Source organism: Myotis lucifugus, unplaced genomic scaffold (assembly GCF_000147115.1).
Source record: "Myotis lucifugus unplaced genomic scaffold, Myoluc2.0 scaffold_49, whole genome shotgun sequence".
NCBI classification, from domain to species: Eukaryota; Metazoa; Chordata; class Mammalia; order Chiroptera; family Vespertilionidae; genus Myotis; species Myotis lucifugus.
This window is the reverse complement of record NW_005871097.1, coordinates 1,058,728-1,082,432: the sequence shown is the minus strand read 5'-3', so window position 1 is coordinate 1,082,432 and position 23,705 is coordinate 1,058,728. Positions and strand designations below refer to the sequence as shown.

The window sequence follows — 23,705 nt, the reverse complement described above, 5'->3', positions numbered from 1 at the left end:
TTCTTTCCTGGAAAGTTAAGTGTTATTTCTCCTGACTGTTCCTCCATGTTCACCAAGGCCCAAATGGCTAACAAAAGTTTTAGGCAGATTTTTTTTGAAGTTTTCAAAAACACTAATTTTAAAGGAGAGGTTCATCTCCTGCTTATTGTATGCTTATCTTTAGCAACAAGTGCAAATGGAAAATGAAGCAGAAAGAAAGCTCTCCTGACACAGAATTCTCTTTTCCAAGCCATCCTTGACTCCTCAAAAAAAGAAAACACACAATGTAATTGAGAAAGGGTAACATATGACATGTCAACTGTAATTGTTAGTGTTTAAAATTTCTTAGCTCATGGTGTGTAGAGGGTGTAGGGTATGTGACATATTGTTCTGATCCCTTTTTAATTATAGTAAAACATACATAACATAAAAAAACAGTTTAACCACCTTTATAAGAGTATAGTTCAATGGCATTAAGCACATTCTCATCATTGTATAGCCATCACCACCATCCATGGCCAGAATTTTTTCATCTTTCCAAACGGAAACTCCATACCCATTAAACATGAACTTACCATTCCCCTGCCCCCAGCCTCTGGCAACCACCCCGCTATTTTCTGTCTCTATGAATCTGACTATTCTAGGTATGATTCTAGGGAATCATATAGCATTTGTCCTTTTGTGATTGGCTTATTTCACTTGGCATAATGTTCTCAAGTCCATCCATTTTGTAACGTGAGTCAGAATTTCTTCCTTTTTAAGGCTGAATAATGCTTCAACCTTTTGCCTACTGTGAATAATGTTGCTATGAACATGGGTGTATAGGCATCTGTTCAAGTCTCTTTTCATTCCTTTTTCTATATCTTTATTAAAACTTTATTTTGAAATATTAAACATGTTAAAAGAAACACATCACTTAGCTAGCAGTCTTCAGGCATCATCTAACAAGGTTGGCAGGATATGATTGGCACCAAGAGTTTGCAATTCAATCCAATTTACCATGAATGGTTATATCCCACATTCATTGAAATAAACATGGAGGTGATATAAAAAAAAAAAAAACTTAGGGAGAGCTAGGATGCTGCAGCATGCTGAGCTGAATATAAAGTGAACCACATCTCACCATCCAGCCAACCCTGTGCAGTAAAGAAGCCGCACTGTTGTGCAGTGAGTGAGAATGGGTGGTTTACAAAAGGCAGAAACACTGTTTTGACTTCATTACTCAACAAAATCACCATGGGGCTTTCTCAGCTAAGAACCAGAATACTCTGAAAGCTCTCCAGTAGCTTCTGACAGGTCATGTGGGACCTGGTTCCTTCAGCAAATCTTTGCAGCCTATAGGAGCGAGAAATGGGCTACAGATAGTATGAGAATAAACCCCAATATTCCTTCCTGGGGGTCCTGGAAAGGGTTTAAAAGACAAGAGTGAGATCCTTATGCTTGTCAACATTCCAAAAGGCTTAATGGCCAAAAAGGGGGTAAGCAGGTTAAAATGCTTTGCAGGACTATATATAAATAGCAGTGACTCTAATCCATAGAACCAGCTATGTGCTAATGAAGATACAGGAATTTGTCACCCAAAGGAACAAAAACTTTTAGAAAGGGTCCCTGGACTAAAAAATACTAGAAACTTTTCTATCAACCTTTCAACCTGCAGATGAAGGAGCTGATGCTTCAAAAGGTGAAATGATCTTCCTAAGATGGCTACTGGTTGGTAGAGCTGACATTTATATGTATGTCCCATGACTCCTCAGTTTCTGAATCATCCCGGGCAGAAGTATGAGGGAGAAAAAGGAATATCAATGGTTTTCCAGCCTCAACAAACTTCCAGTCAGGCTCTAAGCCACTGAAAAGCAACAGGATATTTGTCAACTGCTATCAAATGCTGCTGGTTACCCAGGCCCGGCTGCCTCTGGCCATATGCAATCTAAAGATTGAAAGGGAGGCCATTCAGGCCTGTGTGCTTTTGTTTGTTTTGTTTTGTTTTTGTACAAAGCTGACATTCGTCAGCTCTAATAAATGATCACTTTCCATTTTCCACTTCAACTTGGGCTTTTCATAGAAGGAGTTCATACATCAATATGAATAGATCGATACAGTTCATAATTTATGAAGATATGGAAGGAGAAGAAATTGATCCTGTGGAACCACCCAACTGATGCTTGCTTCTCTTTCTCTCTTCCTTCTTGCCACCTAGGTTTGGTCATTTTTAAATTTATGAACACCTCCACCTGAGAGGATGGTAGGGAGTGAGAAAAGTGAAATACCACCCTGCATAAGCCTTTCTAATAAAAGATTGATAGTTAAACTGCAGAATGGTTTCTGTGTAGCATCCCTGCATTTCAATGATCCATGTTATTCCTGTCAAGCCTGCATGATGTAAATAAGATCTAATGACAAACACATACATATGCACATATATACACATACCTGTTTCAGAATGGGATGGGGCTTAAAGAGTAAGGCATCACTGAGAGAGGGGTGGAGCGAGAGCCAGGGGAAAAGGGAAGGAAGAAAGGAAAAAGGCAAGGAGGAAAGGAGGCTCTTAAACATGACTGAATTGTACACAAATTCTGTGAAAGATCAGAGCTCTAAAGCCAAAGCTTAGGAGGACAGTGTGAAGTACTTTTTTTAAGTGTAAATATATGTACAAAATAGAATCACAATTTCCATTCCTGGCTCATCTTGGTTTGCTTGACCCTGTCACAGTGTCAGACACATTGATAACTCAGTTACTTTTACTCTGTGCATAACATCAAGGTTCTTACCTTTTATCTCAATGATTTAGTCAAAAGTAAATTGCAAAGCAAGCTAATTACTTCTAAAAAAAACCCAAACTATTCCCAGTGATATTATCAAAGAGTTGCTTTAAAGCTTTTTAAAAATCAAACATTAAAAAAAACTGGTATCATTTTTTCCTAAACAATGTTTTTTTTAAAAGATCACCATTAACAGTATGCTTGTGTTTATTTGCTTGCTTTAATCTGTCAAATACCATGGCCTAGAAAAGGGTTAAAAGAAAAAAGGAGAAAACTCAATAGCAAACGTTCTGAAAATACTATTTTCCTTTGTAAGGAATGACAGTACTGAATAATCCATCCAAATGGGCCCTGGGGACTGGAGAAAGGGAAGGGAGGAGGAAGCAAGAGAGAGTGAGGGGGAGGGAGGTTCCTTGCTCCAGAGTTCCAGCATCTTCAACCAGCCAACCAGAGGTGGTTACACAGGTAGATTTTACTTAAACTGAAACGTGAAAACACAATACTAATGACTGGTAACTCAAAATAGTGGGTTCCTGACAAGCAAAATTAACATACAATCACATAATCCAACCATCTCTTATGATTAATATTTTCACTTTCTCTCCCTGGCTTTGATAATGGTGACGGTGAGCACTCAAATATTACAGAGGGAAAAGCCAGGAAGGAAAAAAAATAAGGCTAAGTCTGACCAGTGCACTCTAACAAAAGAAGACTAAATAGATTGTTGTATGTAAAATAGACGGAACTTTGTATACTTTCATTTAGAAAACCTTGTGGACGATTATAAAATCAAATACAGATTAAAATGATCACATAAACTCTAAACCTGCCCTCACCCTGGATATATTCTCCCACTTTCATCTCATTATACCAGGAAACATGAAACCTTTCAGAGCCTTCTCACAAACACAGTTACCCTTATAACTTAATTCTACTTTCAGTCTTGTTACTCAAGATCTGGTTCAAATTCTCTCCTTTGGAAACATAGTTCACTTTCTCACTCTCTACTAATGGCCCTTTATCAGGCCTAGAGCTAGATTCAGTACTTACTGTCATGATCCACTTTCCAAAACAGACACTTAATATGTTTCCTCTCTCCCTCAGCACTCAGTCACTAAAGACAAGTTCTCTGAATCATGGAATTTCAGCAGTTTCTTCTCCTTAAATATAGAACTTAAGCCTGTTCTCCCTCTGGTAGTTTTCCTTTTGGGAACTTGTTTTCAAAAGGGTGAGTGTTTAAGCAAAAGTACATATTTCCATACAATAACTAAACTTGGTTCCAAGATTAATACGATGTGGCTTCTTCCTTCAAGGAAGTTACACTCAAATAAGGAAAATCAAAATCTAAACATGTGTGCAAATGCACACACACGCATATACAAAGAAAAATATATTAACAATAAAATGTAGCCACAGTGTCCAAAAATAATCATTTAAGATTAGCCATTCACTAAGGCTTCTCTGATACTATTATTTGTACTACTGCAGATATTTTTGTAAGATGAAGACAGCAAAAGACAGACTTTCTATGTCTGCCTTTATTGGTGTCTTGGGTATGTCATTTTTCACTTCTTCCCACCTCAGTTTCTTTATATTTAAGATGGACTGATAATAATGCTTTTCCTACTACCCTTCACAGGACTAATCTAAGAAGTGAAAGAGTCTTTAAGTCTCTCTCTCTATATATAAACTGTAAAGCTCTATCCAAGTTAATTTTTGTTTATAAAACGTCTTATTCAAATATAATATTTTGTCATTTCAATTTCTCCACCCTCTGAAAGCTAGTGACTGATACACACCAAGAATTATCCTAGTATTAAAGGGAAACACTTTATAATGAACAAGAGCACCCCACAAAGGGCTATTATAACAGAAAAAAATCAAAAGTTAAGTTCATCTGTGGATCAGCAATAGGAAAAAAAAATATGAGAGGAAAAAACATCCTATTTACTAAAGCCAACAATAACCACAATCTGTGTAGGAGTAACATTATAAAGAGTAAGCATGACTGCACAAATAAGCCACACTGACACTTGACTTAACAGAGAAAGCAAGCCCTATGCCCCTGGATCACTAGAATCAGCTCTTTAGAAGTCAGAAGTGGGATACATGTTTGATTTTTGTGATATATTTGCAATTTTGGTTCACTGTGATGTTTGGGAAGGAGAAGCGAGGGGGAGAAAGGTTTTCATTTATGCACTTGTATATAGAGACCATTTGATGATACAATAGAAAACTTAAAAATGTTGGGGAAATATCAATTCTTTCTAAATTGACTTGTAATTTTAAAGTAATTCAAATCCAAATTGCAATGGAATTTTTTAAAACTTGATAACATGGTTTTAGAATAAACAAGTGAGAATAGCTAAAATATTTTTGAAAATAAAGAGTAATAATGGGAAGGACACAAGCCCTACCATATGTTAAAATGTATTATAAAGCCATCCTATCTAATAATAGACAAACATGGTAATTGACCGTACCTTCGCTACGCCTCCCATTGGCTAATCAGCGTCATACGCAAATTAACCACCAACAAAGATGGTGGCTAATTTGCATACTGACCGTGATCAAAAGCCAGGCCGCAGGCAAGGCGACACCCGGGACCCAGGAGCCGCCCTGCATGCGGCCTGTGATCCTGATGGTGATCAGAAAGCCGGGCTGCAGGCAAGGCGGCTCCCCGGGACCCAGGAGCCGCTCTGCCCGCAACCTGTGATCGTGATCATGATCGGAAAGCCAGGCTGCAGGCAAGGCGGCTCCCAGGGACCCAGGAGCCACCCTGCCTGCAGCCCGTGATCCTGATGGTGATCGGAAAGCCTGGCCGTGGGCAAGGCAGCACCCCAAGACCCAGGAGCCGCCCTGCCTGTGACCTGTGATCCTGATGGTGATCAGAAAGCCGGGCCGCAGGCAAGGCAGCACCCCGGGACCCAGGAGCCAATCAGCGAGGTCTGCAGGTGAAGCAGCGTTCAAATTATAAGGGGGAAGGTGGGGGGCGGAAGGAGCTACAGGAGCAGCTCTGACCGGAGACTGAAGACTCCCGCTGGAGCAAGGAGCAAAGACTGAAGGCTCCAGCCACAGCGAAGACTGTGTCCAGAGTGAAGATGGAAGGCGGTGGCCAGAGTGAAGGTCTGGGTCCCAGGTGCCAGAGGAAAACTGGTGCTGGCAGCCAGGGGAAAGAAGGCCTATTGCATGAATCTTCGTGCAACGGGCCTCTAGTAATAGATAACTATCTTGATACAAAAATAGTGAGACAAATTAATGATACAGAATCAAAAGTCCTGAAAAAGGCACTTATATATAATAACATTATATGATAAATGAGGTGACTATTTCAAAATAAAAATCAATTTGCATAGTAACCCCATACTATACATCAAAATTCCCTATAGATTAAAAATTAGAAGTAAAAAATGAAGCCAATACATAGATGCATGGAACAGACTGACAGATCTTAGAGGGGAATGGAAAGAGATTAACCAAAGAACTTATATACAGATATGCATAGCCTAGGGACACAGATAATAGTATGGTGAAGGCTTGGGTGGAGGGAGGCAACAATAAAAAAATTTAAAAAAGAAAAAAAATGAAGTCAGGAGAATAGAAATTAGGTGAGGATTTATTCAGAGAAATCATAAAAGAAAACATGAATATACTAATCTGCATAAAAATGTACTATTTCTGTACATCAAAACCTATTGTAAACAAAATGAAAGCCAACAAATTGAGAAGCACAATTTGCCATAAATGACAAAGAAATAATACATGAATCAGTAAGAAAAATAGAAAAATCTTAATATAAGAGCGAAGAATGTGAACAAATGACAGAGAAAAATGTTCAAGCACTCGAGTAATCAAAGAAATTCAAGCTTAAAACACTAATAAGCATTCTTCCTGCTTCTGGTGGTGGTGCAAGCCTTCAAGAAATCAATTTGATAATAATAACTAAAAGTCCCATAAAATATATACATGCTTTTGCCTGATAATGCCATATTTAAGAATCTTTCCTAAAGAAAGCATCAGAGTTGCAGATAAAGATTGATGAGCAAAAAGAGCCAACACAGAGTTTCTGACAATGGCAAGAAAAATTGGGACCATAAGTGGATTCTTCCCTTTCCAGCAAAGACCCTATGAAGCACAGAATTTCAAATATAAGAGGTTTAGCTTATAAATTGCAGGGAATCTCATTTTTTTCTCAAGAAATGAACAATAGAATGCCATAGTCAGTTCTCTACCCTTCTCAAATCGATTATCTAATATTTAGGTCATCCCCTGCAAAACTGTCTTTTTGATCCCTCAGACTCACTATCTCCTAGGCAACTGATTGAATAAAGAAAATATAAAGCTTCACTGAGAGATATATAATTTTAAAGACTTGAATAAATGGAACGTCACATCTTGTCCCTCAGCTGGGAGTGGGTAGTGGTATGGGATGTGAAAGAGAATGAGACAGACAGACAAGCACAGCCAGATACCGCATTTTAACACCAATTTGTGTGGTAATCTTTTTTTAAAAAAACAGCTTTATGGAGACATAATTTACATATCATAAAATTCACCTATTTTCAGTGTACAATTATATTTACGGAATTATGCAACCATCATAACTATCTAATTTTAGAACATTTCCATCATCCCAAAAAGAAACCTCATGCCCATTAGCAGTCACTTTCCATTTCCACACCCAGTTCTGGGCAAATGCTAATCACTTTCTGTCTCCAGGGATTTGTCTGTTCTGGACATGTCATATAAATGAAATCATACAATGTGTGATCTTTTGTGTCTGGTTGCTTTCACTTAGCATAATGTTTTCAAGGCTCATCCATGCTGTAGCTCATTCCTTTTATTGTCAGATAATATTCTGTTGTATGGATAAACCAAATTTTGTTCATCTATTCATCAGCTGGTGGACATTTTGGTTGTTTCCATTTGGGGGCTATTATGAAGCATACTGCTATGAACATCTGTGCACAAATTTATATGTGGACATATGTATTCATTTCTCTTGGGTGTGGAATGCTGGGTCATATGGTAACTTTATATCTAACTTTTTGAGGAACTGCCACACTGTTTTCCAAAGCAGCTGCACCATTTTACATTCCCATCAGCAATGTATGGTTCATAGTATTCCCTTACAATCCTTTAAATTTTTAATTCCTCTTATTAGTCGTTTAAATCTCCTCTCCTTTTTTTCTTGATTAGTGTAGCTAAAATTCATCAATTTTGTTGACTATTTCAAAGAACCAACTGTTGGTTTCATTGATTTTATGTTGTTGTTTTTTTATTCTCTATTTTGTTCATTTCCACTCTAATCTTTATTATTTTCTTCTTTCTGTTTGCTTTGAATTTAATTCACCTTTTTCTAGGGTAAAAAGTTAGGCTATAGACAAACCCACTTCTGGGTATATATCCAAAGAAATCACTATCTCGAAGAGATATGTGTACATCCATGTTCACTGCAGAATTATTCACAATAGCCAATACATGGAACAACCTAAGTGTCCATCGACAAATAAATGAATAAAGAAATTATGATACACATACACACAGAGGAATATTATTCAGCGATAAAAAGGAAATCCTGCCATTTGCCATTTGAGTACATTATGCTAAGTGAAACAAGTCAGACAGAGAAAAACAAATCTTTCATCTTCTCACCACAACAACTAAAAAAAAACCAAACAACACCTGGTAAGTATGTGAGGTTAAGGAAGTATTAACTAACCTTATTGTAGTAATCATTTTACAATATATACATGTATCAAATCATCAAAATATACACCTCACCCTAGCCGGTTTGACTCAGTGGATAGAGCGTCAGCCTGTGGACTGAAAGGTCCCAGATTCGATTCTGGTCAAGGGCACATGCCCAGGTTGGGGGCCCAATCCCCAGTAGGGGGCGTGCAGGAGGCAGCCAATCAATGATTCTCTATCATTATTAATGTTTCTAAATCTCTCTCCCTCTCCCTTCCTCTCTGAAATCAAAAAAATATATATATTTTAAAAATGCACAACTTAAACTTACATATGTAATATGTCAATTATATGTCACTAAAACGGGGGGAAGAGAGAGAATTTAGGTATTGATTTCAGATTTTTTTTAAATATAGGCATTTTCAGCTATAAATTTCACTCTAAGCATTGCTTTAGCTACATGCAGTAAATTTTTGGATGTTGTGCTTTCATTTTCATTCATCTCAAAGTATTTTAAACTTTCCTGTGTGGATTCTTCCTTGACCCACTGGTTATTTAGAAGTATGTTGTTTCATTTCCATATATTTGTGAATTTCCCAAATTTCCTTCTGTTGTTGATTTCTAATTTAATTTCACTGTGGTTGGAGAACATACTTTGTATGATTTTAATCATTTTAAATTTATTGAGACTTCTTTTTTAGCCTAGCATATGGTCTGTCTTTGAAAATGCTCCACGGGCAACTGATCAGTGGTTGTTTCATGAAAACGACACTTTATTATTATTTTTCATAAATCTGTTATTTCTTTCCAATCCTCTGGGGTCTTACTAGAAGTTTACCATTAACTACTACCATTAACTACTGTATTCAGGAAATGACTCCCTACCCTACTTCACTTGATTACTAGCCTCTGCCCCCAAACTTATTTTCTTTCCTCATTTTTATCCTCACAATTTCTTAAGGGAATTAATGAGAGTTGTCTCCTTATTTACAGAGTATGAGCTTTGCGTGAAGTCCCACAGAATCTTTGGGGGAGCAGCAGAAGTGGGGTTTGGAATCGGCCAACAGCTTATTCAGGTCTCCAGAGAAACACAAATGGAACAAGCAGCTTAGTGCTCCCCAAATGTTCCTCACACATGAGCACACACATGGGAAGATTCTGGCTTGTGCTCTTTTTCCCTTCCTGGTTGGGGATAAGGAGGGCGGCCCACTTGGCCTTGCTGCTGGGCCCACTCTCGGCGTGACCATGGGTTAGGGACATATTCCATGAAATGTCCTTGTTGTTCAGGACACAAAAGTCCCAGGGCCTCACAAGCACAAAAAGCTATGACTCCAAAGATATAAACTAAGGCTGCAGGTAGCACCAGAGGGACCAGGCTGTGATGCTAGACTAGACCAATAGGTGTAATTTGAAGAAATTGAGGAAACTACAGAAGAACAGGCCCCTTTTCCAGGGCTTTCTACACATGAGGACAGCTGCTATCTCACTACAATACCTCTAATTAACCTACCAGCTCTCTACCCAGAACAAGTTCTCTTTGGAAGGGAGGATCCCAGTGGTCCTTAAGATCAGTCCCCCAGATCAGAGGGGTGTCCTTTCAGGTCCCTTGGGGAGAGGCGCCATGTCTTCTTGCGTAGCATATTGATGAGTTGTCCCTGCATCAGGTTGAAGGCCACTCCAGAACTCTAAAATGGCCAGCTATATGGGTTTTCCTGATGGCCTGTTTCACTAATGGGGGAGAGAGTGAACAAAACCCTTTTTATGTACATTCAGGTTTTTAATGGTATCAGGAAAAGCTAAGATTACTCATCTTTCAACTAAAACAGATAGAGAAAGCAATGGGATTGTTTGAGTATGTGGAACTACTGTTTTGTCACCACTATAAAATCTACCCCTGCAATCCCAGGTTCCATCCTAACCCAAGTCCCAGGCAGACCTGGCCTCGCGCCATTCGCTGGGTCAGCCAGCTCAGCCCAGTTTTCCTGCCAAAGCCCAGCCCAAGGAGACAGCTCTTAGACCCAAGGATCCAAGAAGCCATCACCGGGGGAAATCCCTTTAGCTTGTCATTTGAAAAAGTACCCCAAGGACTGGCTTTTTAAGTTTAGATTCGGGTTATGTTCTCTAAGCATCATCTAACTTGTGTTTCCAAAGCTACAAGCTTTAGAAGCATCATCAGTCATTTTTCACAGTGCCAACACCATCATCTCTGCTCACTCACTTTAATATTCCCTGTGCAAGGTAGAATCTGAAGATGATCTCAGAGGCGCTTAGATAGCATTTTGCCCTGCATTTTAAAGCCCAGCACATCCCAAAGCAGAATCCTAACTAGTATTCAGTAAAATGTGGTTTGTAATTAAAGATGAACAAGTTTCCCTACCACAGGACATCTGAGAGCCTGCCATATGCTAATGTGCTTGTCAGTCTCTAAGAGGGTGTTAGTGTGTGCAGCTGTAGTTAAAATTTATTTGTCCAGAGAGCCAATTTTCTCTCCCTCTTTGTCTCCTTATCTCTTCCTCTCTCCATCCCTCTTCTGTAGAATATTTTGCAGAGCTATAATTCCATGCAACATACACTGAGACATGCTGGCCTGGCTTTTATCTGTGTGTGTCACACTTGTTGCACAGTTTTCTCTCTGATGAAAATATACAATAGCATCCCTTTTAGAACATGCCTTGCACAGACAAATTTGGGCACACAGAGATCCAACTCAGGACTGGTAAAAAAAAATAAGCACTGCATACAACAGTGCCATGTACTTGAACTCAGCACTATCCTCGGAGCCTGGTGTATTACAGAGAACTTGCACAATTCCAGCATTCTGCACCACATGAATCATAAACTCTGCAACATGAGAAATCTCCAGTCACTCCCAATTATATGGACTCTCTGACTTTTAAAAAGTACCTAAGGCTTCATGCCAACAATATAAAAAAAAACAAAATAGGAAGTCGGATTTACAAGGAGGTTATGCACAGTGTGTGGAACTCTGAATGCTTTTTCCTATAGAAGCAAAGTCATAAGTGGTGATTAAGTTCCCAGATAAACCCAGCAATGTAGCTACAACAAGGCACATCTGCAATGTCATCAACTAACAAAAACAAACAAACAAACAAAAAAAACAATTAAATTAAAGAAGAAACATTTTTATTTATCAAGAATACTTAGACTTGGTGGTATACCCAGAGCGGGGCAGAAGGGGCAGCCCATGCCCAGGCAAGAAGGGGCTTCCTGTAGAGAACTGACAAATGATAATAAAGCCAAAAAAGTCAGTCGCCTTTTTATTTCACCACCTGCTGACAACTGAAAACAACATCAGTAATAAAATACTGCTCCTTTGAGGAAAACTGGGTTCAACAAGAAATGAAGAAGTAAAGTTGACCCTTGAACAACTGGGGTTTAGAGGCACCGACCTCCCACACAGTAAAAAATCTGTGTATAACTACATAGTCAGGGGGTATTTGTAGCTATTAAGGAGGAGATTTTGGCTTCCCTACAGGGATTTTAATGTAATACTTTATTCTGTCCAAATTAATATCTACACCCAGAGTCATGCCTGCAGGAGTCCTGTTCTTATGTTCATCAACAATGATCCTGGTCTGTGGAGGTATAAAAGATTGAACAGATATAGAGAAACAGAGTCTATGAGTTCAATGAGCAAAATTTATTTTTTATATTCTCTCTCTTTTTTTCTTTTTCTTAATTTGTCTTTTTTTTTAATTAGTGAATTTTAGAAGAGAAAGGAAACACACTAAAGAAAACATGTGTGTTACATAGCCTGACATGGAAACAAACTAAGTGTCCAAGGATGAATGAATGAATAACACAGATGTGGCTATATATATATATATATATATATATAATGGAACATTACTCAGCCATTAAAAAGATGAAATATTGTCATTTGCAGTAACATGGGTTGATCTTGAGGGTATTATGCTATGTGAAATAAGTCAAACAGAAAAGGACAAAAACTGATGATTTCACTCATGTGGAATATAAAACCAAAAGCAATAAACATACTGATAAAATAAAACAAAAACAAACTCATAGATATAGACAACAGGATGATGGTTACCAGAAGGGAAGGAGAGTCGGGAGAAAATGAATTGGGTAAAGGGTGGGTAAAATATATGGTAATGGAAGGAAACTAGACCTTGGATGGTAAGCATGCAATAGCGTACACAGATATTGAGTTACAATGTTGCACACCTGAAATTTATATCATGTTATTAACCAATGTTACCTCAATATTTTTTGTTAATTATCACTTGAGGACATATTTCCATTGATTTTTAGAGAGAGTGGAAGGGAGAGGGAGAGGCAGAGAGAGAGAAACATTGATGTGGGAGAGATACATCAATTGGTTGCCTCCCGACCAGGGCCGAGGATCAAGCCTACAACCAAGGTACATACATACCCTTGACCAGAATTGAACCCACCACCCTTTGGTCCATGGACCAATGCTCTATCCACCTAGCCAAACCACTAGGGCACCTCAATAATTTTAAAAAATAAATCATTTGTTTTTTAAAAAGAGGGAATGTGCTTAATATAAGAAGTTGTGTGTCTGCGATGGAATTGCATGAATTGAGAACGCTAAGTCAGAAGAATCAAAGGCATCTTGTACAAGGTTCACCCAGGGAGAAAGAAAAGATGGGGGAGGAGAAGGAGTTTCCTAGGAGAGCCACCAGGTGGAGCCACCACCACGAAACCACTTCATGGATGGTCCTCTGGATGGACTTGGGTAGAAACCCAGCAGGAGTGCAGAGTAAATCTAAATCAACATTTGTTCCATGGGACACTCATTACTCTAGTGTTAAAAACGCAGAGATTGAAAGGAGATGATAGAAAAAAATCTAAAAACCAGTTTTGTCAATGACTCACACATAAAAATTGTACAGAAAATGTACAGTAGCAACACCCCTCCAGAATGACTTTTTCCACCCATTTCACCACTATCACGGGCCCAGTACTACTCAGATAAGAAAATGAACAAGGGTAACATATTCTAACATCAATTACTGGCCCTGTCACAGGCTCCCAACAGAACCTGTACAGAAAAGCAGTCAGGGATCAGTTACTTAAAATGACCTCTCCATGGTCCCTTTCCTTTCAACCTTTCAAGAACAAAGGCCCACTGGGGGGGAAAGACTATAAATGTATATACAGGTACATTCACACAGATATATGTGTTATTGAATAACTATAAATTATATCCATCCACATTCACTGCCAAGTTGCCAGTTTTATTTCCTCGTGGGAAAGACCAGCTCAGGTGATAGCCAAAAGCTTGCACACAACAGTAATACCTTTTCTTAACTCTTACACTTCTAGCTATCCATAAAAGCCAGCAATTTAGATCAAATTGACAGGTGGTTTGGAAACTCAAAGAAAAATCTGACCCAACACACCATATTTTCAGATTCCTAGTTAACCGGGGGTAATTCACATTTATTTCTCGAAAAGGAAATTTGAAATGAAAAACATCTTGTTTCTATATAAACAAATCCCCAGATCTCACATCCACCTTAAATAACAAAGCACTGAACAACCAAAGCAGATGACCTTTCCTTTATTAAGGACCACACTCTTCCCATCCTTTGTTTATAGTTTCATGTCAAGCAAAGAGCCGACTGTCTATCAAGATCCAGACCACTGCCTCAGAGACAATACGAGGGTTCCACGCCAACATATGCACATTTGCACACATGCACACACTCACTCATATTCTAATAAACAAGCCAAAGGTACCTTGAGAAGACTATTCCAAGTAGCCAAGTAAATGCTAAAGAAATGAAAGCTTGAAATAAACGTTTCCCCTTTAGCAGAAACAAAGGAGGGAGATCACTATGGCCAGGTCTGTTTAGGGATTATAATGACTAGTGCTGAAATTATAAGGAAAAGAAAAATGAACATTAGGTAAAATTCTTCTGACAGTTACCGGCAACAGACCAAAATGGAGAGCCCTTCTGTGCAGCAAACACAAGGCCCATATTAATGTTGAAGGGCATGTGTGTGTCACCCATCCACACACAAAATGAAGTCTGAAGAATTTCTGCACTAACTTTTAAAGCAACAGTGTGTCACCAGAGGCAGAGCAGCTGTTGATCCCTCTGTTAAGGAAAACTTTTGAATTAAACCTGTCTGAAGGACGAAACACATGAGAAATGAGCCCACAGAGAAATGTTCTACAATCAAAGTCATATCCACATACCAACTCAGAGAGCAACCCTCCCCCAGTTCAACTTGATCAGTGTTACAAATAACATCTTTTAAACCATTCGACCTTTCAGCATTAATCTCTGGAAGGGGAGGTAAGGTAAAATGCAAATGCATAACAAACGTTAAATAAAGATGGTAAAAGCAGTTTATCTTTTGAAAGGCAGATGCCAAGTAGCAGAGCGACTTAAAAAGATAATTATAAAGTACATTTTATATCAAGAGAGCATAACAACAACTATAATAATAATAATAATAATAGCAAAGAATAATAAATGTGCAAAATACAATAGAGACTTACCAAACACTGAATTCATGATAAACTGGAAATAGAAACAAGGACATATAAAGCCAACCAGAAACTTGCGGAGTGGCTTCACATTCAGAATGACAGAAGTAAGTAAGAGACATATCCCCACATTGCCATAAAAAAGATATAAAATATGCAGCATTTTCTCAATATTCCCCAAGTGATAGAACCAACTGGAATTGCTTGCTGACAGGGCTGAGTGGTGTTTTTCTGGTCCTTCTATCGGCCTCAACACCAAGCACAAGGGCAGGCCCATAGTGGGTATGCAGGAAACATGCTATTGAATGCTCATTTGTATCTACACAAAAGTGAGGAAGGAACACTGTCCAAAATTATAGGCAGCAAGAGGTGTTTGGTGAGAGGCAGCTTCCCCATGACGTCCACTAACAAGGCAAGAACTGGGAAACTAGAGCCCTGAGACAGAAGCTGGTCCTTACATAGGCCAGCAGGGGACTGGAGACTTAACCTACCAAATGAATAATGTTGGTCCAGAAACCCATCTAAGGATGAAACCAAATGACTTCTTATCTCATTTTAATTCAAGTAGAAAAGAGTCCATATCCAAATGGACAAAATCCTCCTTGCTCAATTTCAAGTATTATTTAGCATATTTGCTGTTAAACTCAAGGTTTGAAGAATGTATTTTTTATAAAACTCCACCATATAGTGTTACAATTTAGGAGGGGCCATCATTCTCATATGGTTTTAATGACAGAAAAAAACAAAATAATAAATCACTCTCAAAAGGAAACAGACAACCTTTTTCAGTCTGGTTCATGAGAATGACATTTGTCTCCAAGAAAAGTTTTCAGATTTATAGCTGCAATTTGTCAACATTCTGAGTCTGGGATAACTTTAGGATATACAACATCCATGCTGCAACTTGAAATGAAAAATGACTTCTTAGTCCTTGGGAAAGGCTTGTTTTAAACAGGAAGCTCCTTCACTGTGGCTCAGGTAAAGCCCAGAGAAGTGGCCAGGGGTGGAGCAAATACAACTGTCCTTACAGTCCTAATGCCTGAAATGGACAGCTGATGACACCCAAGCCATCTGGAGGACCTGCTCTCTCTCTCTCTCTCTCTCAATTTCAGTCACATCTTTTTATCAAATGAAAAGCCTATGGAGTCATTCCAGTACCTCCTTAAATCAACTCTGCAGAAATCTGCAAAAGTTAAAGCTGAAAACTGAAACTAATCACTCCCCAAAATGATTTTTCCACCGTCCTGGCCTTTCTCAAGGCTATGAATAGCTTTCTTCAAACGTGGGGTATCTTTTGACCTTATTATGCAGGTGCCTTGGGAGAGCGAGTTCATCCCACACTGTGAGGCACTACAACCCACTCACCACTGCCAAAAAATGAGACATGTCCCCAAATGCAAAATTCGCTGGACACAATTGGGCAAACTTCTTCAGCTAAGTCTATCTCAAGTTCAGCACCCAGTGAACTTGACTCATAGAAACAGACTTCACTCTTTCTTTATTAAACCAATGCTAAGCCTATATCAAATGATAAGGCCCATATATAAATAGTCATCTCATCTTTGATAAAGAAAAATAACTTGTGTTAACTCTTAAATTCTCACAGGGTGGACTCATATACTGTAAGAAATCAAAGCAGGCTGTTGCTAAACTCTGAAAGCAACTTCCCTCTATTACAACAGCCATGGACAAAAACATCCAACAGATTTTTAGAGACAAAGCTGGATAGAAACAAAGGGAAGGAGGAGACTTTGGTCATTTACAAATAACTTATTAAAACTTGAAAAATTGGTTGGACGGAAGTGTTTCCAAGTAACTAGAATCATCCCACAGATTTAGCCTCTGATCCTTGTTTTAAGGGGAAAAAAGTGGTTTTTCATTGATTTGGGGGTGGGAAAAAATGTAGCTTTTGAGCTCAACACAATGAACTATTTATCTGGCCTTACAAGGCCAATCAATCCACCCGCTGTTCAGTATAAGGAGTAGTAGGATCCTGGTAGTCTTGATGGGCGGGGGCAGGGCCGAAAACGACACTGGGCCTGGTACACAATGCTTCCCTTCAACTGGAAATTTATGTTGGGCCCAGGTGACCCAGAGGTCAGTGCGAAGCCTGGGACAGCATGAAGATGGTTTGCTATATGTTTCATATTTACAGAATGTCCCATGTGCTAAGGTCTCAGAGCCACTGCCAGATTCATTATATAAAATACCTAAGAGTAAAATGTTGATCAGAATCAGGCTGCAGGCCTAAGGTGAAGGTTTAAAAAAGGAACATAGCCAGTAAGCTACTCTTTTTAATTCCATTTTTTGGTTAATGAAAAATTTTATAGGGGACCTCAAAGGCCAGATTTTTAGTTGTAAAGAGACAATTATCTAAAAAAGACAATTATCTAAAAAGTTCGATTTCTTCGTTGATTTAAAGTTCTCAGGTATTTTTTACCAAACTCATCCAGATAATTACCTTAATTCCGTAATTAATTCCTTATCTTGTTAAATTGAATTAATTACCTTAATTGTCTTATTTACTTTACAAAAGCAGGGCTAGCAGAGAGGCCTTGCCGCTGCTCACTGCCCCCAGAAGCATCAGGAGGAAACGGAGGGCTCAGATCAGCAGGGAAGGTTTGGAGACATGTACAGAGACTCACTGAGCTCTAGCTGTCCAAACCCGATGAGGGCAGGCTGGCCTCAGGAGCTCTGGCACTTATTTGCAAGAATGCAGGAGACACCTTTGGGGACAACTATAGGTTTACAGCAAATTATGCTTAATTCTTAAAATGGGCAATCTCCTGCATTGATAGAAGGAGAGGAAATGGGGGGAGGGGAGGGGAGGGGAGGGGAGAAAAGATCCTATAGCTGCTAACCATTGTGGGCCTCCAGCCAATATTTAATCTGAGTAATTAAAAAAAAAAGAAATGTAAACCAGGGCAGCTGGAGGGGGTAGAGGAAGAAGCAGGAAGGAGACACAAAGCGATGGCTCAAGCACTATGATCAATGGACAGTTTATTGGACAAATTCTTATGCTGTCTAAATTTTATGAAAGATTAGGTGTTCTTCCCCATGGTTATGTAAACTTGCCTTCTTTTTTTTTTTAATGGAACTCTTTGCTAATACATTTCCTGCCCCTACTTTTGAACAGCTCTATATTTCTCTTTAAGGAAGTAATAAGCCTGTGAAAAGCCTGCAGCTAATGCTAACCTACCTCCGGCAGGCTTAATGTCTGCCCTGGTTAATCCACCAGGAGGGCAGGGTCAGGGAAAAACCAGGGAGTCTAGTGTGACCAGAATCTAAAATTGAGTCAAATCCTCTCTGCAGCCTTATATTCTCTCTCCTATCATTTCAAACAACAATGTCACAAAGGGGAGGGGGGTACAGGAGAAAACAAAACTCTAACAAGCTGATACCTAAAAATCTGCCTTGAGGTCTCAAAAGAGGGAAACAAGATGGTTAAAGATCCCTTGGTTAGATGGATGGATGAGCTCTACCTTGTATGTACTGCCTCCTGAACTGACAGAGACAAGGTGTGTTCAGGAGCCCAGAAGTTAGAGATAGAAAGACCCTGATAAAGCCTGCCCCTAAATTAAAAAGAGAGCATGGCCATCATGGACACTCAGCCTGCACCATAGCATTCTCTAAAGTCACCTTCCATCCATAAAAACAGACATGAAAGCAAAAGCTAAAGTCCTAGAAAAATCATCATTCCAAACTTTAGTTTACTTTCCCACTGTCAAAAAATATTATTAGTTCTCTTTATTATAGTTATTGGATTGTTACTGGCCATGTGTGTGTGTGTGTGTCCAAAATGTATACTAAAAAACCCAAAAGGGCAAATGCCAGTCAATTTTTCAGCAATGTGAAATTGGACACAGTTCACCCAGTAGCCTCAGTTTGGGTTTGGGTGTGGGGAAGGGGCTCTTTCCTCTTTTCCATACCTCTCTTATTGGTTCTCAGAATTGTTTCAGAAGACAGCAAAGCATTTCCACTGGACACTTCGTGCATGGGCTTTTCTGGAGCTTTGCTGGAGAGAGGGTCTTTCTTCATCTCTTTCTTTATTTCCTGTGAGGATAGATAAGATGAAAACAAGATTGTAGTTTGGTATTTTAACATGCTTCTTTGACAATCTTATGCTTCAGTTTTCTGGAAATCAACTATAATGATCTCAACTCAGTATACCATGATGTTTTAAAAACACCATTTTCTATATTTTTGTAGTTTTTTCCCTTAAGTTTCTCAGAGAAGCGTCTGGTCCTATAAAATGAAATGATGGCCAACATGGTGATGTGACCTTATGTAACTATGGCCATTCCAAGTGACCATAACCACACAGCTGTATGTGACAGCCCATTCTACTTTTTGAACAATGTCAAGCTTTGGCCAAGAGGAGTCATCCCTTAAAAGCCTTATGGTTTCTATTCTTCCCAATAGGGGTTTAGAGAAGTAAATTCCCAAATCACCATTGTGCTCACAATTATGCTAAACCCAAAAGAATATGATTTAAGTTTATTTACAGTCACCAAGTTCCTCTGGCTTTTTAACTCTTTTTTTTGGCTTTTTAACTCTTGACAAAGAAAAATATAAGGATAATAAGTGAAATAAAGACTGTCATTCTAGGCCTGGGGTCAGCAAACTATAACCTGCCACCTGGTTTTATAAGTAAACTTTCATTAAAACAAAAATGCCTTCATTTGGTTAAGTATTTTCTACAGCTGCTTTGATGCCACATAGCAGAGTTGAGTAGTTGAAAGAGAGATCAAAGCCTAAAAAACCAGCTCTTTACAAAAAAAGTTTGCTCTAGGAGTTCTCGTATCAAAGCTCCATTAAAATATAGATTTTTTTAAAAACCTGATGGCTGATATAATGATTTCAAATTACTTTAATAATTTACATAATTATTTTCAAAAGCATTATTAGCCTGAAATGATAATAACTCACAAACTGCAGATCTGGAGCAGGGGGTTCCTGAGCTTGTGTGAACCCATGATCACAATGACTCAGTGAAAAAGAAAGCTAAAGGCTAGACCCAAAAGCATGGCTGAGTGGCAGGAAGGCTCAAGGATGAAAAGTGTTCTTTAGAAAGAACAAAGGGGCAAGAAACGGGGAGGGGCCACTTCTATGGAATGAACATGAAGACGGTAAATTAGGTAGGGGACCACAATTCGGCCTGGGCAGAGGCAGAAAGAAAAGAACAAAAGCTTGTCAAAACACAGCCACTGCCTGGCAGCTTCCTACATACACACCAGAGTTACTATAGTCAAGTCCCAGTTGCTGGATGGCTGGCTAGGTTCACAACAGCCTCACCCTCCTTCCCTCTCCCTCCCTCCCTCCTTCCCTCCCTCACCAGGGCCCCACCGGAAACCAGCAACTAGGGCTGGCGCTTTGCTGGGTTGAGAGTTTCAGCTGGCACCCCAGGCCAGCACAGCACAAAGCTGTGTGCATTCATGTATATGCACACGGACTCCCACCTCAGCAGCCCCAGCACCTGCTAAAACAGCAGTTGCTGGGGGTTTCTGCAGTTTCACAGGCAGATGGCATCAGGGGACAATCTGCAAACATTGCCTGCCTGAGGCACATGATGGGATGCTTTCTTAGTGGTGGCTGCCAGACTATGGCTCTAGAAGTATATATATAAAAAAAATACCACTGTGGGGGTTCATTCTCCAACAGCTGGTTCTTTGGGGGTAGAACAGTTGCTCAAATCTCACTTTCCATTGCAGTGTGGATATGACTGGACATCATGTAATGCAGTGATGTAGCATCCAATGCCGAGTAGTAATTCAGAGAAATTCAGAGGGCTGGGTGATATGACGAGCAATTGCTTAGCACTAACAGCTAATGGGCTAATGGCACGCAGTTGGGGAAGAGGCAGAAAGGGGCAAATGTTTGAGAGACTGGGGTGGCTATCAGAGATGGCTTTAGAAGCCATGGTTTGTTAAGAATGCTTGCAGCCCAGGCTTCAGAGCAGCACCCCATGCACTTGGAAGGGCTGATCTGATTAAGCAAGTGTTTAAGGGCAGAGAAACCAGCACCAGGAGAGGTGTTGGTTCATAAATCCCAGAGTCCTTTGTCCCCACGATTTTTTTACATTTGCCAGATTGAGAAGCCTAATGATGACCAAATTTCTCAAGCTGATTTTTAGATGGAAGCAGGGAGAGGACAAAATATAATGTGCCCTACATTTTTCTGGAGAAACCAATCAGACACATGGGTATGGCAGTACATCTTGCTCTCTGCCCGCACAACACCCAGATACACCAGGCTCAACATAGCGCCACCCAACCCCAACATCTCCCCTCCATCCTACCCCTTTTCTCTTGGATAAAGGAAGCTATTTTGCTTGCTAGTCCATTATCTGCCCACTTACTCAGGCTGGAAAACCCAGTGTTAGCCCCATATCTAACCAGTCACCCAGTTGGGCTTTATCTACTTCCTCAATTTCTCTGTTTCTCTCCATTCCTCCCATACTGCCTTAAAAACATGAACACCAGCACTAGCTGGTTTGGCTCTGTGGATAGACCCTTAGCCTGGGACCAAAAAGGTCACAGGTTCGATTCCAGTCAAGGGCACATACCCAATCCCTGCTCCCTCCCCCTGTTGGGGACGGTGCAGAAGGCAACCAATCAGTGTATCTCTCTCACATCTACGTTTCTCTCTGACTCTCCTCCTTCTTTCCACTCTTTCTAAAAATCCATGGGAAAATATCCTCCGGTAAGGATTACAAAAAAACATGAACACCAGGCAAAGAACTTGAGTAGATATTTTTCCAAAGAAGATATACAGATGGCAAATAATCTCATGACTACATGTTCAACACCATTAGTCATTAAGGAAATACAAATCAAAATCATAATGAAATACCCCTTCATACCCACTAAGATGGCTGGATTTTTTTATATGAAAAGGAAAACAAGTGTTAATGAGGGTGTGGAGAATTGGAAACCTTGCACATTACTGGTGGGAATGTAAAATGGTGCAATCTGTGGAAAACAGAACTACCATATTACTAAACAATTCCACTCCTAGGTATACCCCAAAGAACTGAAAGCAGGGACTCAAATAGATACTTGCATGACAACATTTACTGCAACAGAGCTCTCCTGCTACACCTCGCCTCTCAGGAAAAAACTGCTGTCTTGGCTATAGCAAGGAGACTCAAAATCACCCCACCTTGCCTCCAGTGGAAATCTTCACTTCCCACCATGCCTGAAGAATGCAATACTGCTTTATCCATAAGCCCATGAGTACTGAGGCCCAAATCCTGGAAGTCTCTTATCATCGATACACAAAAAGCTCTTTGTTGCAGAGGAGGGTGGAATTGGCATTGGAGTAACTCCTGCCTCCAGCTGCCAGCATCTGGCTACCTGGAGCTCTCCAAGGTTCTGATCCAGGTGGTAGGACACTGGATTTCCTAGGTTTGAGTATTTCTAGCCCCCAACCCTCAACTCAGTTTTTTGTTTGTTTGTTTTTTTTGGTTTGTTTTTTTTTACCACTAGGCCTATACTTTTAACCATATTTTAAGAACCTGGATCCCAGTGGTAGAGGCCACACCCTGGGCCAGATGTGTGGGCCATAGGGGCTTATAGAAATCATACATGTCTACATATATAAATCAGAATTATTGTACTTACTTTAAAACACTAAAGAATAGTTGGGTATCGGCAAAACTCTTTAGGAGATAAAGGAAATCCAGTTTCTCTTTATCTCAAATATGATGCTTTGACAATGGAAACTCGGCATGTACAGTAAAATTAAGGCCATCAATAAGATATCGATGGTGCATCGACACTTGAGCTGTGTGGCAAGGACTGCCCAAGTAAAAAGAGAGGAAGACTCATACCATTCCTGCTTCCCAAAGCACTATGCTGTTCAGAGCCCAAGATGGCTCCCCCCCATCTGGAGGCCATAAAGCCCCAATAATGCCACTCTAGCAAAAATTCTCTGTGACACATTTAGCAACCTGCAAACAGCAGCCTCATTGGGCAAATGCATAATTTGCATGCAACTGGGAACTAAACTAGCATAGTCTGCTTTCTGATAAGTGGAGTTGCCAGAATGTGGCTGGCTGCTGAGCCAAGTTGGCTACTTTTCTCCCCTCCCTCCCCATCCATTACATACTATGCACATGCTGGGTTGAACCTTAATTTCTTTCAATTAACCAAAATACCACACAGTAAAACACCAATGAAGGACCAGTTTGGGGGCCCTCCCCCCTCTTATTCTTTATGTCTTCCACCAACCTTGACCCAAGTTACAACACAGGCTTCATGGTAAATGGAAAGAATGATGCTATGAGTTTTTAAAAAATGGAACTCATATACTTATTTGCATAGCTCGTTGAAATGAACAATAGGCTGGTGAAGACCTGGGAGGTTACAGGGGCTGGGCAGAAGGGGATAAAGGGGGGAAAAGGGAGACATCTGTAATACTGTCAATAATAAAATAAATATGTTTTAAAATGGAACTAGTCCTGGCATCACCATTTATTAGATGGGTGACCTTGGGGGCAATACTGAAAGACTCTAAGCAGCAATTCTGTCTCTAAAAGAAATCTAATGCTAAGTGTTTTGAAATCACAGAGGTATCTTCAGAATCAAACAGCAAATTGGAGAGTAGTATACAAATTATTTATTGCCATTAATAATGTCATCATTAAATAGCAAGTGCTATAAAAAGAACTACACCTAACAACACAGATGAACTTCACAGTGAGAATGTTGAGTGAAAGAAGCCAGACCAAAAATATGACATACTGTATGATTCCACTGATGTGAAAT

The 23,705-nt window shown here is 39.7% G+C and overlaps 1 protein-coding gene across 4 annotated transcripts in view; it reads right to left on the bottom strand.

Moving 5' to 3' along the window:
• SH3KBP1 (SH3 domain containing kinase binding protein 1) overlaps nt 1–23,705 on the bottom strand; it is a 271,074-nt gene that overhangs the window by 170,806 nt on the left and 76,563 nt on the right. For all 4 annotated transcript variants that reach the window (XM_023753684.1, XM_023753685.1, XM_023753683.1 and 1 more), the window contains exon 2: nt 18,867–18,990. In XM_023753684.1, coding sequence (XP_023609452.1) covers nt 18,867–18,975 — 109 coding nt within the window. In that variant the 5' untranslated portion in view covers nt 18,976–18,990. The remainder of the gene's footprint in view (nt 1–18,866; nt 18,991–23,705) is intronic.